The sequence below is a fragment of the Gigantopelta aegis genome, chromosome 10 (genome assembly GCF_016097555.1).
Source record: "Gigantopelta aegis isolate Gae_Host chromosome 10, Gae_host_genome, whole genome shotgun sequence".
NCBI lineage: Eukaryota > Metazoa > Mollusca > Gastropoda > Neomphalida > Peltospiridae > Gigantopelta > Gigantopelta aegis.
This window is the reverse complement of record NC_054708.1, coordinates 6,824,921-6,843,750: the sequence shown is the minus strand read 5'-3', so window position 1 is coordinate 6,843,750 and position 18,830 is coordinate 6,824,921. Positions and strand designations below refer to the sequence as shown.

The window sequence follows — 18,830 nt, the reverse complement described above, 5'->3', positions numbered from 1 at the left end:
TCACGTCATCATAAACATACAATATATATGGCACTGCAATGTTATTAAAGAGTCCAAGAGTCAAATCTCTCATGACATCATAAACATACAATATATACGGCACTGCAATGTTATTAAAGAGTCCAAGAGTCAAATCTCTCACGACATCATCAACATACAATATATATGGCACTGCCATGTTATTAAAGAGTCCAAGAGTCAAATCTCTCAGGACATCATCAACATCAGACTATTAAACTCTTGAGTCTACACTCTAAAAGTCTTATAAGCACCAGGCCTGAAGTAGTCTGGAGTGTAGACTTAAGTGTAGATTTGAATGAGTTATCAGTACAGGTGGGACTAGCACTGTAACATGTGGCCAGCAATGAGAAACGTGGATGAGGGAGTACACCACAGCTTACCAGCCTGAGTTTCTTCTTCTTGTCCTCAGTCGCTCGGATCTCTGTCAACTCTATCTCTAGCTTCTCAAGCTGCTTCTGATGCTGCAAAACAAATAAATCACAAGTCAAACACTTTACACAACTCCATCTCTAGCTTCTCAAGCTGCTTCTGATGCTGCAAAACAAATAAATCACAAGTCAAACACTTTACACAACTCAGTCTCTAGCTTCTCAAGCTGCTTGTGATCCTGCAAAACAAATAAATCACAAGTCAAACACTTTACACAACTCCATCTCTAGCTTCTCAAGCTGCTTCTGATGCTGCAAAACAAATAAATCACAAGTCAAACATTTTACACAACTCAGTCTCTAGCTTCTCAAGCTGCTTTTGATCCCGCAAAACAAATAAATCACAAGTCAAACACCGTACACAACTCAGTCTCTAGCTTCTCAAGCTGGTTCTGATGCTGCAAAACAAATAAATCACAAGTCAAACACCGTACACAACTCCATCTCTAGCTTCTCAAGCTGGTTCTGATCCTGCAAAACAAATAAATCACAAGTCAAACACTTTACACAACTCAGTCTCTAGCTTCTCAAGCTGCTTCTGATGCTGCAAAACAAATAAATCACAAGTCAAACACTTTACACAACTCAGTCTTTAGCTTCTCAAGCTGCTTCTGATCCTGCAAAACAAATAAATCACAAGTCAAACACTTTACACAACTCAGTCTTTAGCTTCTCAAGCTGCTTCTGATGCTGCAAAACAAATAAATCACAAGTCAAACACTTTACACAACTCAGTTTCTAGCTTCTCAAGCTGCTTTTGATCCTGCAAAACAAATAAATCACAAGTCAAACACTTTACACAACTCCATCTCTAGCTTCTCAAGCTGCTTCTGATGCTGCAAAACAAATAAATCACAAGTCAAAAACTTTACACAACTCAGTCTCTAGCTTCTCAAGCTGCTTTTGATCCCGCAAAACAAATAAATCACAAGTCAAACACTTTACACAACTCAGTCTCTAGCTTCTCAAGCTGCTTCTGATGCTGCAAAACAAATAAATCACAAGTCAAACACCGTACACATCTTCATCTCTAGCTTCTCAAGCTGCTTCTGATCCTGCAAAACAAATAAATCACAAGTCAAACACTTTACACAACTCAGTCTCTAGCTTCTCAAGCTGCTTCTGATGCTGCAAAACAAATAAATCACAAGTCAAACACTTTACACAAAAAATAATAAACTGGATAGCATATTATGTGGTTGTTCTTGTTGTTTTTGTTTTACAGGAAGTGGTAACTAAAGTGTATAGTAAAGTTGGTTTTGTTTTACAGGAAGTGGTAACTAAAGTGTATAGTAAAGTTGGTTTTGTTTTACAGGAAGTGGTAACTAAAGTGTATAGTAAAGTTGGTTTTGTTTTACAGGATGTGGTAACTAAAGTGTATAGTAAAGTTGGTTTTGTTTTACAGGAAGTGGTAACTAAAGAGTATAGTAAAGTTGGTTTTGTTTTACAGGAAGTGGTAACTAAAGTGTATAGTAAAGTTGGTTTTGTTTTACAGGAAGTGGTAACTAAAGTGTATAGTAAAATTGGTTTTGTTTTACAGGAAGTGGTCACTAAAGTGTATAGTAAAGTTGGTTTTGTTTAACAGGAAGTGGTAACTAAAGTGTATAGTAAAGTTGTTTTTGTTTAACGACACCGCTAGAGAACAATGATTTATTAATCATCAGCTACTGAATGTCAAACATTTGACAGTTGTGACATATGCTCTTCAGAGGAAGCCTGCTTCATTTTTCCATTAGCATCAAGGGATCTTTTATATGCACTTTACCTCAGACAGGACAGCACATACAACTGTCTTCGATATACCAGTTGTGAGGCCCTGGTGTTTAGTTAATGTTTGCTAGCACTATTACATATTTACACTATAATACAGCAGTATGCTGATATCACCACAATTGGTAAGGCTGTGGTATGTGCTTTCCTGTCTGTGGGAAAGTGCATATGAAAGATTCCTTGCTGCATTAGAAAAAATGTTGCAGGTTTCCTCTGATGACTACAAGTCATTATTACAAGTTATTATTGTGCTCTAGTGGTGTTGCTAAACAAAAACAAACTTTAACTTTATTTCATGTCTAACAAATAGTTCTTTTGACACTTGGTCAAGACAATGAGAGAAGAAACCTGTTGTCACGTGAGCTACTAAAACCAAACAACTGCAAAGTATTTTTTATTTAGAGAATACTCAACAAGCTATGAGGCACTACCATTTATCTTGCACGTGTGAAATGATGTTGTCCTTCGCAAGCCTTTGGCGAGAGAAGGACAACATCAATTCATAAGAGCAAGATAAATGGTATTGCCGAGTAGCAAGTCTGGTATTCTATTTATTACCCATTTTCAATAGTTATCATTTTATGGAAGATTTTCAAACCATACTGTTGTTGATAATAAGTTTGCAAGTTGAGAACAAGAGACAGTGTTGTGTCATGGCTGTGACGTACATATCGCTGATGATGTAAGTTAGTTGTTGACATAACTTCCACCATGGAAACTATTCTTACACACAATTATAACCACCTATAGTGAAGCACTGTTTATGATGTCAAAACGTATCTAGGGGAAGAAATGGGTTTTTTCTTTCTCCACTTCTCTCTGCCCATATGGGTAATAAATGCACTTTCTCGTCAACAGGATAAAACTGAACATTAATAAACCAGTGTAAAGTACAACTCATCACACCTCAAGACAAGACCTCTATCACTAACCTACATTTCACTGCATCCACATAAAAGCCACCCACCTTTCTTTGTTTTCTAGACATCATTAACAACTTTTCTTTTCTCTTAGCTGCATCTTTTTTCCCTTCGGCGCTGGACAAGTCAATTTCTTTTATTTTCAGAGAAAGGAATGTATCAAGAACCTGAATAAATCAAACATAATACTTGCTGAAAAAAGTTTATGTGCACCAAATAAAATGCTTTCAAATCAATTGTTCAGTTTGTAACTGGTTGACTAGTGTGGACAAACCATAATGTTGCAAATCATTTCATAATGTTCATGAATTTCAGAATGACCAATAAATAATTTCTTGAAAACAATGCCCAGAAACTATTTAATGTGAATATATATCTACTATCACTAAAAGACACAGTGAAGAACTTAGCACAGTAGACCACACTGAAATGATTAATATGTTCTTTATTTCACACCCATCAACACAGGTTTATTTTTCATTGTTCAAACTAACATATATCATATTAAATAAATGTATAAAAACAAAATGAAAACTAACCTTTGGTTGTATTTTGAAGTTTCTTGCTTTTATCATTCTGCCAATACTCCGAACAATCTAAAAATAATGTAAGCAGATGGCTGAAATATTTCCATGAAGCTGCTTTAGCCGACATTAAGGCCTATTCTGGCATTTTATAAAACAATATAATGTAAGCCAATCTACTAATAAACATTAAACCATCGTAAAAAATCTTTTATAATTTTATAAAAATATTTATTGATTCATATGCGTGCGACATATTTTATTTTGAAATGAGTTACAAATTATTCCACAATTCTATACTTACAATAAATAATTTGATTTCTCTTTTCATACATACTTAACCTGGCCTCTTAACGTGTGCATTTCCCCTAAAATACTAAGAGGTCAGGTGTTAAAATAAAGTAATTATAATAATTGTATTATTACCATTCAGGTGTGAATAAAGATATAAAATTGTTTTAAAGTTTCACAAAGGCACCAGCCACCTCGGACACCAACGCATGAGAATATTCTATGGAGTTGTCACATCACATGGACTATCAGGTGTTCATTAGTAGATAGAAGGTGGCAAGTTTCAACAACTAGGACTTCCGCTACTGCCGCCTAACGTCATGTTAACAAGTATACACACCAGTGCGCTCATTTAACTGACTAATTTTCTCACACGGGCTAAAACGGAGTTAAATTTGTAAAATACATCATTTTAAGCAACTAGAATCTTACCTCAAGAGTAACCTCCCCTGTCTTGTCTTGATGGAAGACTCTTCTTATGTCTTCACAAACCCGATCTGACACCTGAGAAACATATTACTTTCAAATCACACGTTAATATTCACATACATTCTATATAAATATTTCAAGGAAAACCCCCAATGATAGGACAATTTTTAAGTTTAAATAATGTTTTTATTTAATACATTTAAGAAAAGTTTGTGCCCAGGTCAAAGGAGTAAGGGGTGATAACCTGGGGGTTTGGTCCTCTCTATTCAAGATGTGAAGTTTCTTTTTTTTAATCACTCATTTTAAAATTACAGCATAACACAGAGTTCGACAAATCCGCTAGTCCGACACCCGTGGCTAGTGGTTTTTAAGTTCAGGCTAGTGAGAAACGCAAAACCACTATCCCACAGGGCTAGTGGTTTCCACCCCCCTATTTATCGCTCGATCGTGGGGTTTTTTGTTTTTTCTCTCAGCTGAAATTTCGTTTAATAAATTTGATTGTGACGTTTGTCATCGAATAATATCAACAACGCAATCAGTATATAATAATAATCCGCTTGAACTAGGTCTGCAAACTGCAGTAACATGCTATCTCTACATCGCCACAGTTACAGCATGCATTGTGTACTTTTCCCTTTCATGTTTCTGGCACAGGAAATAAGTCTAAAAAGTAAAGTTTGTTTTATTTAACGACGCCACTAGAGCACATTGATTTTTTATCTTATCATCGGCTATTGGACGTCAAACATATGGTCATTCTGACACTGTTTTTAGAGGAAACCCGCTGTCGCCACATAGGCTACTCTTTTTACGACAGGCAGCAAGGGATCTTTTATTTGCGCTTCCCACAGGCAGAATAGCACAAACCATGGCCTTTGTTGAACCAGTTATGGATCACTGGTCAGTGCAAGTGGTTTACACCTACCCATTGAGCCTTGCGGAGCACTCACTCAGGGTTTGGAGTCGGTATCTCGATTAAAAATCCCATGCCTCGACTGGGATCCGAACCCAGTACCTACCAGCCTGTAGACCGATGGCCTGCCACAACATCACCGAGGCCGGTCGAAATAAGTCTAATGACATGCGTGTTTTGATTGGTTGGACACGTCACGTGGTAGTTAATCTCGCACATATGTTTTAGGCTAAGAACTTGGAAATCACCAATCGCGACAACAGGTTAATCTCAATCAAGTAAACCCCAGTCATGCTTTGAATTTCAGTGTTTGTTTTATTTACCTATTGTTTTCAAATTTAACACTTCGCTGACATGTGGTTATCGACAATCAGGAAAACAATTTACTTTAATGGTAACCACACATGCAATGACTCTGCTTGGCCTATTACATGTATGATGTAGCGGTCTGGATAATGCGTCACAGCTGCCGATACAAGATGATACCTTTTTTGTTCATTAATTAACAACGGATTAGATGTCGCCTTTATATTCTTTTGATATCGGTCTGACATGGGATAATGCCCTGTATTTGAGCAACTGGCATCACCGTTCCTGGCGACATAAATAGTAGGGCCCTAAATGTATAACCCACTACCGAATACACTGAACCATGTATTACTGTGTGTCACACTGTCGTACCCTCATTTAAATTTAATTATTTTGATAGTGGGTTTAGATATCAACCATGAGTTTGCTCAATTATTTTTCCCCGGGGGAAGGGCAAAAGCGAAAACGGAACAAAGACGATGGATCACACTTGACAAAAAAACAAACATACAACACAACAAAAAACTGAAAGTTACAACATGATTTAAGTGTTTGTTTTATTTTACTGTTATACTCGTAAATGTGTAATGTTCCAAAAATTATATAAAAATCCAGTTATAATTGATCAGGAATTTGGGCTAGTGCTTTATCTTGGTGGGCTAGTGGTTTTCACAAACCCACTAGCCCTGTGGCTAGTGACTTTTCTAAATATTTGTCATACTCTGCATAACATATCCCTTTTTTACTCTTGTGGTTAAATGTAGAATTGTTTTTATATCAGGCATAAACATAGCAATGAAATAGCCTTCCAGTGACTTGACAGATAGATCTCTGAGGATGTCATGTCATGTCATAGGGTTTTACATGCACATTCAGAACAAGATGTTGTAGTGCACGACTGTCGTGGGCACAAGAACCGGCCTTGGCCGGCTCCTCCGTCCATGACAGGAAAGGTGGGGGGAGGGGAGAGGAGGGACCGCCTGCATTGGCAGGTGCAAGGGAGCACCAGCAGCCCGATCAAATCGGTAGCAGGCGGGTGGGGGTGGTGGGGGAGCTATGGAATTTGAATGGAGCAGTTAAAAATGCCAAAGAGAAAAAGGGTGCGCAATTTTGATTGAGGGAATTTGGCACAATTTTGAACGGTCGGTAATATAGGTTTTGATATTAGTGAATCGAGAGTACCTCGTTAATTTTAGACCTTTACGATGCTGTGATGTCTCCCTAGGTTGCCAATAGGGCCCTTATTTTGGCCCTGAACGCTTCTGGTCGAGGCCTTGTGTTAAGGTTGTACCTATTGTCTTAAGTCCCTATTTTAGTGAGTTCAACGGTCATTCATGACACCCATCCCCCTCTGTCCTTGTGGGATCACACCGCTATTTCAGCCAATGAGCGACGTGTAGGCGACGAATTTAGTTCCATGAAAAAGAGTACCTCTTTTCTTTATTTTATTATGTTGGGTGTCTGAACAGACTTGACAGTATGATTATGGAATATTGGAAGGGTAACATTGCCTCTTGATTTTGGCATATCAAACTGACAGATGCATATCTGCTTAGCTACAAGCAAGACCATTGTTTGCTATGCCTGTGGTACATATATTTAACGAGAGTAGCCTCCCCTCCATTAGCCCATGTGCTTAGGAGAGTGGATAATTAAAATTGCAGGTGGCGAAGTATCAATTTTATTTACTTAAATCCTGTCACAGAAGCTGTTCTCTTCATGTCAGGTAGTATATAGCACCTACTGTTAATAATTTAGTCAGTGCTTGGCTTTATATTTGTACTGTCACCAATGTATAATCAATAGTGGTGAGATACCTAAACACTATTTTACCAGTGCATAGCACCGGCCCGGCCGTGACCATGTTGTAATTGGTGCAAACTTCACCAGCCATGTGCTTTCGTGTTCTCAGAGCATCGGCACACACTAGGCTACACATTTTTAGTTTTTTGAAGTGTGGTGGATATTTTAATCAGCACTAATTAGCATAATAATTAAGCAAATATAGCATGAATGCACTGTGGATAGCCACCACTTTGCATAAAATTAATAGAAACACAAGACAGAGTAATGTAAATAATTGTGTATTATGGAATGGATATATCAGACATTATAAAAAATATGGCATATGGTGTCATGAATATTAGACTGCCAGGTCAGGATAAACACAAGCCAATTAATGTTCACAGGCTTCGATACATGATTCATGTCAAATCAGTCACTTTACCAAAATCTTTTGATGTTTCTCACTTATGTCACCACAGTTTGTGTGTCAATATACACCACTTAAGTCTAGAGCCACATGTAATCAATAATCAAAGGCAGCACTGTAGAAATATGGTTCCAAAGAAATGTTCAGGCCATGGTATATATCCAGATTGCATTTTATAATAGTTCAGGTAAATAAATACATACATACAAAATTATAACATATATATATATATATATATATATATCAGAAAGAATTCACCGAGTGTTCACAGTTTGTTGCCAACAGAGTTATAGTTCAGTTCGGGGTCGAGTAAGTTTTTTGAATATGTTATTGTCCGATGAAGTCTATCATACATATTGTATCTTTTTCTTCTTAGAGATGCCCTCCTGGCTTGGAATTGCTGTGTTCGTTGACGACTCGCATGTCTCCTGGCTATCCGCTCGATGCTCTTCAAGTGGCATATGACCGATGTTTTGTCACGTACCCCAGCTCCCACAGCTGTACATCTTTGAATGACCGAACTTGAAAACCCACTGTTCAGCATATGCACGGCACTGTGTATGCGGCTGGTGAAATTTCTATGGTATGTAACAGTTTTTGGATTTGTTCTGCTGTATGCTCTGTTGACGCTCTCACACTTTTGAGTATTTGTGTTCAGTTTAGTCTTCTCAATGGCTTTTACACCCAGTCGTATGTCTATGCATTGTTTAATCAGTGCCTCGTCCTCTACCGTGACATTTAACTTTGTACCGTTAGGCATGAATGTCATGTTTGATCGTCCCTTTTTCACCCCTGAGCACACAAAGGAATGTTTTCTGCATGTTGCTCCACATTTCCCAGTCACACAATATAGTATACTCGTAGCAGTGTAAGACAGTTTGCTTACTAACTTGTTCATGTTGCCGGCAAGTTGGTTGTGCGCCGATGTATATTCACTGTGGCAGCGCCGTCTCAAGTCGATAGCAAATCTTTTTTTTAACCTTTTCTCGTTCCGCTTTTGTGTTTCCAGGGAACATGTTGTCACTGAACTTGACCCTTTCTGTAAACTTCCTTTGTGATTCGGATAAATGATGGGTGTCTCTCAGATTTTTTATCTTCACTTTAGATATTTTGCTCTGGGATGACTGTAATCCGGACACGGCACGGGAATCGCCATCAGTCGTGAAGAATCCAATCGTGAGTGGAGAGACGTCTGATGAGAAGTCACTTGAACACTGAGCTGCAGAATGTTCTTCGTCTCCTATTGTGTCGTCAAGCCGGAGATTTGCTGTACAGGTACCTGTATGATCGGGGCAGAGTATTAGTCTATTTTCTCTCGCTGCTTGAAGCTCACGAGCCTTGCAGAGTTTATTTCCTGTGTAAAGTCCTATTATTTGTTTCTTGCCAGTCTCATTTTCCACCATAGTGTAAGTTGCTTGTGTAGCCGGTTGAAATGGTGTTGAACCGCACCCACTTGAAAGAGGATTGTTGTACCGGCAGTCTCCTTCTATGGCAATGGGATGGTCAGCTGAAAATCCCCTATTAATGTTCAGTTGTACTAAGTCTGCTCTGCGTATGGACATGTCAAGTTTATTGAGACTGGTTGTCACTCGTCCCACTTCGTTGGCAGTATTCTGCATTCCGCTGGTAGCCGGGGGGGTGACTCCAGCACACAGCATTATTCCCCGGAAACCGGTAACACCGACAGATGTGCTCTGTAGTCCTACGTGTACACCGACATTTGGCTTTGCTGATTTTGGTCCCCTCCTAGTATTCTGTGTTGTCTCTTCATACAGTTTGTATTTTTTACTTGTGAATGAACACTTTTGACATCTCAGTCCTGCACGGGTGCACAGGCCCCATTTCTGACACGTCTAGATTCCATGTGTACTTGCCAGTGCACCCTGGAGAAGCTAGTCTGTGGTCTTCATTACTGTCATTAAACATCTTTAGAAGCATACCACAGTGTATAATTTTGGAATCATTCATGTCCATTTTTGCTTTCAGGAATTCGCCTGCCTGTGTACCACCTCCAGTTGAGATCCGTGTTGGTCGGAGAAGTCTAATGTCACTGGGAATTCCATCCGCATCCTTGACGATGTATGACTGTCTATCACAATGGTGTACCACAGCGTTGAACTCTTCTTGACTAAGTCTCTTGGTAACTGGTATGTTGTCACCTTCAGGCTTAAGACACTTTGTTTTAGTAACACCTATAGTTCTTTTGAACAGACATTGGTGTCCCTTTTGAAAGGCACCCTTGTTGTGCAGGTTTTCTGTTGGATTTTTCTTTGGCTTCATTGTTAGCACACTGGGTGTGGTATATTCTCTTAGTATAAGGAAAAGTTGTGAACTTTTGTATCTCTTAGCATGTAGCAGTCTTCAGTGGAATGGAACCTGTGGTGTGTGTTATGTTAATAAATACTCTCATGCAGTAAACTGATGCGTGTTCTGTTTTGAATTTGTTTATGATTGTGGTCAGTTCTCTCAGCCATCAGATACTTTAGGCTTCAGTTCACTCCCAGTTTGAAATTGCCCATGTGTCCCGTTGACAGCTGCCAGTGTGCATACTTCCCTCTCATACTGTCCCAAAATAACCTTTTTGTGGCTCACTTGAATTTGCCAAATCCAATATTTAAATTAAATTTTTAATAAAAGTTCATGCATATGACATATTAAAATATGCCAGTACCCAGTATGGTCTTGTAATTTTAATGTGACCATTTCATAAGGTTCTGCTGTCAGTACACCCCATTATACAACAGCAAACATTTGGAATGTCACCTCCATGTTATAACTTTGGTCAGGTGAACTTGAGGTGTGGAGAAGCTTAATTTTCTATTATTTCAGCCCAGTGTTGCTAACCCCCCTTCATGGCCTCTTGCGTTAATGCATATTAGAAGACATGACCAAATTTGGTGTTTTCCTACTAGGTATGCGTCATAGTATGTCATGTGTCAAAACTGACTAGCTATCCCATTCCAAACCCCCTCTTAAGGGATCACACCACTATTTCAGCCAATGAGCGACGTGTAGGCGACGAATTTAGTTCCATGAAAAAGAGTACCTCTTTTCTTTATTTTATTATGTTGGTGTCTGAACAGACTTGACAGTATGATTATGGAATATTGGAAGGGTAACATTGCCTCTTGATTTTGGCATATCAAACTGACAGATGCATATCTGCTTAGCTACAAGCAAGACCATTGTTTGCTATGCCTGTGGTACATATATTTAACGAGAGTAGCCTCCCCTCCATTAGCCCATGTGCTTAGGAGAGTGGATAATTAAAATTGCAGGTGGCGAAGTATCAATTTTATTTACTTAAATCCTGTCACAGAGGCTGTTCTCTTCATGTCAGGTAGTATATAGCACCTACTGTTAATAATTTAGTCAGTGCTTGGCTTTATATTTGTACTGTCACCAATGTATAATCAATCGTGGTGAGATACCTTGTATAGCATTGAATACAATGACAGAGGGGGAGTTAAACTAGCCTAGCTATTTAATTTGAAGGGTTAAACCCGTATAGTGTAGGTACTGGTTTAAAAAGCCTAGTGCTTGGCATACTTAACTTTATTACCAATGCAATAAAACGAAACTAACGGTGGAAAGTAGCAATTGTATACATATATGCATCGATCTAGGTACTTAGTTTGAAGAATTTTGATTCCCGCCCCCTAAATATAGGATTTTAGTAGGCTTACTTGGTTTGTCTTCAGGCTATCTGGATAGTTGGGTATCGGTTTTCCTGCATGTCTTTGCTTCTGGAACCCTAGTTGACTTACCTTAGTTAGTTAGGATGGAATGCATCAGTAATAAAAAAAAAACATGGTGCGGGTGCAAAGACAAATTCATGCAGTTTATTTACAGTTCGGTGTAGTGGGGTTCTTTATCCGTGATTGGCTGGATTGGATCAATGAGAGTGCTGCAAAAAATAGGCGATATTTATCTTGGTTGATTATCTAATGATGTTGATTGACTGGTTAATTAGCCAATTGGGTTACTGCGACTTCGATCCTGTCTTAGTGAGAAAGAAAGCAACAACAACAAAAAAAACCCAAAAAACTAATGTGTCGTTAGCGGGTGGTGTATGCCAGTTGTCAATCACGAGGTACAGAACATGAACATATTTACAGTAGAATAATATGGTTATCGTGGTTAGGTCTGGATGGCATTGGCATATCTAGTGGTTATTAATCACTCGCTACCGTCCCGCCGTTAATCCCCAGGTTGGAGTGCCTGATCGAGTGCTTAAGGTCGCTCTTCCATCCAAGGGATGTACAGGCGGGTGGTTTTGAGTAATTGTTAATTTATATTGCTAAATTTATGCCAGCTAATTTGGATGAGTATATGCTTTTACTTTTGTCGTTTCACCGTTCCCCCCCCCCGGGTTGGAATACATGGTCTGTTCGAGTGCGTAGGGTGGATGTTCCACCAAGGGGGTCACAGATGTCACGATTCAAGCATTGTCATATCTAGCGGTTATTAAATCATTCGCTACCATCCGGCCGTTGATCCCCGGGTTGGAGTGCTTGTTTGGTCGAGTGCTTAAGGTCGCTCTTCCGTCCGAGAGATGTACAAGCGGGTGGTTTTGAGTAATTGTTAATTTATCTCCGAGGATCAAGACATCCATTTTTATAATTCACATCTCCACTTCCTCTCTTGGGAATCCTAGATTCACCCTTGAAATGTTACTAAATGTCCACTACAACATAACAAAATAACACAATATATCACCATTTACTTAATCAGCTCTATTGTATGCTTTAGTAAAAAGGTAATACAACTTGTGTGTATGTGTGTAGTGGCGTAGCGTGTGTTGCCAGTGCCCGGGGCAAGGCAAGTATTGCGTCCCCTAACCAGTGGACCGTTAGCACTCCCCGAGTCCCTTCCACCAGTCCAGAATTGTGCGCCCAGGGCAACCGCCCCAGTGGCCCCACCCACACTACGCCACTGTGTGTGTCAAAGCAGCTTACGCGTAATACAGAAAATGCATTTACCTCCCGTTGCTTATTCATAAACGGCACCAAAACTGTAATGATGTTGTTCGTGTAGTTGAAATGTGGAAGACCAATCAACATCTGACCCAGACATTTCACTGCAAGTACTGACAATTGCTGAAACAGACACACACAAAAATCAAATCAGATATGTAAGTGGTTTAGTGAAAGCAATACCACCCTGTAAACAGTCTGTTTTTATGTCTCTGAAAAAGGAACGGGCTACTGCACCCTGACTGGAATAGTGTGGAGAAAAATTTTTTGAAGATTTTATTTTAAATATACTGACTTTGATAGATGAATGTACCGACTAGTATAATTAAAAACAGATAAAACATTTTAAAAATAAAATGTTTTAACATTTATTCCAAGAAAAATTAAATGTTACCTTTGGTAGATAATTTTGTTTAATTTGGCCATTTTTCTTTGTCTTCTTGCTTACAAATTCTTTTACTTCGCCTGAAAATAATGTTTTATCGCTTGGAATAAGATTATAATACAGATATGCCTTTACATCAAAGAAAGCTTAATAACAATAACTATTGTAAATAAAGGCATAGCATACAATATTACATGTTACTTATTAATTAGCACATGAATATCAAATAATATAATTTTTATAAAAATTATACAGTCCTGTCAAACCCAGATTATACATCAATTCTTAAAGATAACACACAAGATTAATAACAAATAGGTTTAAGTTAAATCGACAGACTGCACTACTAAGTCATGTTAGACAAGCATCCTGATAGTACTGCTAAAGCAATACATATCACCTATTTTCTTCTAAATTTAAGGGCTATAACTCCATGAAAGTTGGGTAAATTGCCATGAAAGACAAAATTTTATTTGTATGATAAAGCTATAAACAGGACAGAGACAGAGACAGAGACAGAGACGAGACGAGACGGGACAGGACACAGACAGACAGGACAGAGACATGACATTACAGAGACAGTACAGGACAGAGACAGGACAGACAGATACAGAACAGAGACAGAGACAGGACAGACAGAGACAGAACTGAGACATGACATAGACAGGAGATAGGATATTACAGAGACAGGACAGGACAGGACAGGACAGGACAGGACAGGACAGGACAGGACAGGACAGAGACAGGACAGGACAGGACAGGAGATAGGACATTACAGAGACAGTACAGGACAGAGACAGGACAGACAGATACAGAACAGAGACAGAGACAGGACAGAAATGAGACAGGACAGAGACAGGAGATAGGATATTACAGAGACAATACAGAGACAGAGACAGGACAGAGACAGGAATGAGATGAAACCTATAGTCCCCTCTGGTTGGACCGGTAGAGGACTAATAACAATACAAACCTCTCGCTGTTAACTCAAGATATTCAAGGTATTTGCGGTAATTCAGTAAGAGAGCCGACTCGAAGCCGTGTAGAGATTTGGTCTCCATCGCCATCTGTCATACAAAAACAACTCAAATAATATAGGTGACTGTTATATAGAAGATTTGTTATGAGAGCGTCACTGAAAAGTTACGAGATGTAGTTAAAACTGATGTATAGAAATGATTATTGTAATTTTTTATAGAACCAACAGAAATAATAATTAGTCTTGTAAGTAGGGGCGGGATGTAGCCCAGTGGTAGAATGCTCGCTTGATGTGGGGTTGGTCTAGGATTGATCCCTGTCGTTGGGCCCATTAGGCTATTTCTCAATCTAGCCAGTGCACCATGACTGGTATATCAAAAGCTGTGGTATGTGCTATCCTGTCTGTGGGATGGTGCATATAAAAGATCCCTTGCTACTAATGGAAAAAAATGTAGCAGGTTTCCTAATCGATCTCAATTTATATCACTCAACTTGTTTGGTTGGCGTTCCTGTAAGTTGTAGTGTGTCAGTCGATGACGTCGTGAAGTGTTACGACGTCCTACTAGGCATTCTAGTGGGACGTATCACTGTAATATGTACCAAGATGTTTGTAACCATATGGGTAATAATAACAGTTCTAACTGATGTCACAGAAACCTTGTACTAAACGTGACATTTTACCCTTTGCTGTTTTTCCTTGTCCGTTGGTAAGCGAATCTTGTATGCCGGGATGATATCCTTGAAAACGTCGGCGAGAGACAGCATCGCCCACGACTGCACCGTCACAGATATACCTGGGTCCTCTTCCAGTAACATCAGGTAGAGTTCACGCAGTTTGCTCATCTACAGAATAAAACATCAACGTCCGTGTAAAATGTACAATACACACATTGGGGATGAATATGATATCAACATTTATATAAAAAGTACAATACACAAACTGGGGATGAATATAATACGTTTATATAAAAAGTACAATACACACATTGGGGATGAATATAATACAACGTTTATATAAAAAGTACAATACACACATTGGGGATGAATATAATACAACGTTTATATAAAAAGTACAGTACACACATTGGGGATGAATATAATACAATGTTTATATAAAAAGTACAATACACACATTGGGGATGAATATGATATCAATGTTTATATAAAAAGTACAATACACACATTGGGGATGAATATGATATCAACATTTATATAAAAAGTACAATACACAAACTGGGGATGAATATAATACAACGTTTATATAAAAAGTACAATACACACATTGGGGATGAATATAACACAACGTTTATATAAAAAGTACAATACACACATTGGGGATGAATATAATACAATCTTTATATAAAAAGTACAATACACACATTGGGGATGAATATAATACAACTTTTATATAAAAAGTACAATACACACATTGGTGATGAATATATCAATATTTATATAAAAAGTACAATACACATATTGGGGATGAATATAATACAACATTTATATAAAAAGTACAACACACATATTGAAAATGAATATGATATCAACGTTTATATAAAAAGTACAATACACACATTGGGGATGAATATAATACAACGTTTATATAAAAAGTACAATACACATATTGAAAATGAATATGATATCAACGTTTATATAAAAAGTACAATACACACATTGGGGATGAATATATCAATGTTTATATAAAAAGTACAATACACATATTGGGGATGAATATAATACGTTTATATAAAAAGTACAATACACATATTGGGGATGAATATAATACGTTTATATAAAAAGTACAACACACATATTGAAAATGAATATGATATCAATGTTTATATAAAAAGTACAATACACACATTGGGGATGAATATATCAATGTTTATATAAAAAGTACAATACACACATTGGGGATGAATATATCAATGTTTATATAAAAAGTACAATACACACATTGAAAATGAATATGGTATCAATGTTTATATAAAAAGTACAATACACATATTGAAAATGAATATGATATCAATGTTTATATAAAAAGTACAATACACATATTGGGGATGAATATATCAATGTTTATATAAAAAGTACAATACACACATTGAAAATGAATATGGTATCAATGTTTATATAAAAAGTACAATACACATATTGAAAATGAATATGATATCAATGTTTATATAAAAAGTACAATACACATATTGGGGATGAAAATAATACAACGTTTATATAAAAAGTACAATACACATATTGGGGATGAATATAATACAACGTTTATATAAAAAGTACAATATACATATTGAAAATGAATATATCAATGTTTATATAAAAAGTACAATACACACATTGGGGATGAATATATCAATGTTTATATAAAAAGTACAATACACACATTAAAAATGAATATGGTATCAATGTTTATATAAAAAGTACAATACACATATTGAAAATGAATATGATATCAATGTTTATATAAAAAGTACAATACACATATTGAAAATGAATATAATACAACGTTTATATAAAAAGTACAATACACATATTGGGGATGAATATAATACAACGTTTATATAAAAAGTACAATATACATATTGAAAATGAATATATCAATGTTTATATAAAAAGTACAATACACACATTGGGGATGAATATATCAATGTTTATATAAAAAGTACAATACACACATTGAAAATGAATATGGTATCAATGTTTATATAAAAAGTACAATACACATATTGAAAATGAATATGATATCAATGTTTATATAAAAAGTACAATACACATATTGGGGATGAATATAATACAACGTTTATATAAAAAGTACAATATACATATTGAAAATTAATATATCAATGTTTATATAAAAAGTACAATACACAAATTGGGGATGAAAATTACATTGGAAAAACTAATTTTCTTTTGACCCAGAGTTAACTGTGGAAATGCAGGGAGATATACTTACCCTTTAGATAAATAACAAGGATATGATTTTTTTTTAGGTAGTGATAAACTACTGAATTCCTAAAAGTTCTGAAAGATTTTTGTCCGAAATATAATAAGATCAGAAATTAACCAGTTTTTGTACAAAAAAAAAAAAAAAAAATGATAATATACACTGTAATACCTTGTCTGTGGAATTATACACAATTCTAAAACTTTAAAATATTATCAGTATTGAATAATACTTTTTGAATATTCATAAACTTTGTTTCAACTGGGTTTTTTTTTAAAAAACCAAAATTAGCCATTTAGCTAACAATTTGGACTATTTAGTTTGTTTAAGTAGGAGAATAAAATTTGGCAATGTAGAAAAATTTATAACATATGAAGTATGACAATGTAGACATTTAATAATATCTGAGACATGAGCTCAACACAAAAACACTTGAAATATTTGAGATTAGTTTTTGGTCAGTGATTAATAAAACCTTACATTTTCTTGTGGATTTTCCATGACAGCAAACACACAGAGAGCGATTTTCTCTTTCCTCTCAGCCAGCTTTCTTCTTCTCAGGGCAAACAGTTCGACATTTGACATGGCGGGCAGTGCTTCCTTCGCAGGTTTAGAAACAGCTCCATCTTTATTAACGTTGCTAATATCATCTTGTTTATCATTCTCGGCTTCTTCTTCTTCTTCTTCCGATGCTGGAAATATGAATAACTGTTTACTAATACTCCAACATGAGTAAAAATACATGGCCCATTGGGTTGTTGAGTTACAATAAACTGAATAGTAAGTACCAGTGATGGGAATCGGTTAGTGCTCAAAATAGCGGTCAGCAAAAAGCAGTTAATTTTTTTTAAACCTAGCTATAGAAATAGAAATTCACCTACTAAAATTACAGGTCATTTTTCATTTAGTTTGTGATTCTGTTATTAATATTTTTATTTTATAATGCTTTAAAATACATCTCAGAGTCCACACTGTCCCAAACTCTCCACTCACCCCTTGCTGTCTTATTTCCAGCAGACCATATTTTTTTCACAGCAGGCCATATTTCTTTTATATCATTCTTCGTAAACAATCATACCAGCAGCACATCATGTATTATGGCAAATGTAAACTACGATATAATATCCATGAATTTTATAAAACTTTTCTTGGCATATAATAAAAATAAATCAATGCCAATTTACATCTAAAAATTATCAAAATGGGGCTCAAAAGAAAGAAAACGAAAAACTAAACAATGTGTCTGATGTATGTACATGTATATTATTAATAAAAGTATATATTATTGTGCATTTAGGCCCATAGTGTGAGAAAACAACAATACACAATAAATACCTGTATGCAGTGAACCATTTGGCACAAGAAAAATAGTTTCTGGTTCCAGCAAATTTGTTTGAGTCAATTTTATTTTATTATTAATGGGTTTTTTTGCTGTTGTTTTGTTTGTTTTTGGGGTTTTTTTTGCCTCCATTCCCCATAAAGCTTATCTTAATTTGCCGTTGTGCCCCTAGTGTGTTCTTAAAACTGCTGTGGTGCCTTCCTCATCCCATGCCCCTCTAAGGCAATAATTGCAGTGCCCTTTTGACAACGTAATTCAAACCCTGTAGGACATATTGAGAAGACAAAAGAATTGAAAATTAAAATAAATCAAATTGTCTACACTGATTTTAAAGACATATTTAGAAACTAAAGCACTGAAAATCATAAAAACTTAAATA

The 18,830-nt window shown here is 36.5% G+C and overlaps 1 protein-coding gene across 1 annotated transcript in view; it reads right to left on the bottom strand.

Moving 5' to 3' along the window:
• Positions 1-18,830, bottom strand: part of LOC121384126 (nucleolar complex protein 3 homolog) — a 49,761-nt gene that overhangs the window by 26,580 nt on the left and 4,351 nt on the right. The window contains exons 4-12 of the mRNA XM_041514366.1: positions 17,593-17,804; positions 14,838-14,999; positions 14,152-14,245; positions 13,188-13,258; positions 12,800-12,916; positions 4,387-4,458; positions 3,679-3,735; positions 3,187-3,306; positions 402-482 (exon numbers count right to left, since the gene is read on the bottom strand). Of these exons, the coding sequence (XP_041370300.1) occupies positions 402-482; positions 3,187-3,306; positions 3,679-3,735; positions 4,387-4,458; positions 12,800-12,916; positions 13,188-13,258; positions 14,152-14,245; positions 14,838-14,999; positions 17,593-17,804 (986 nt within the window). The remainder of the gene's footprint in view (positions 1-401; positions 483-3,186; positions 3,307-3,678; positions 3,736-4,386; positions 4,459-12,799; positions 12,917-13,187; positions 13,259-14,151; positions 14,246-14,837; positions 15,000-17,592; positions 17,805-18,830) is intronic.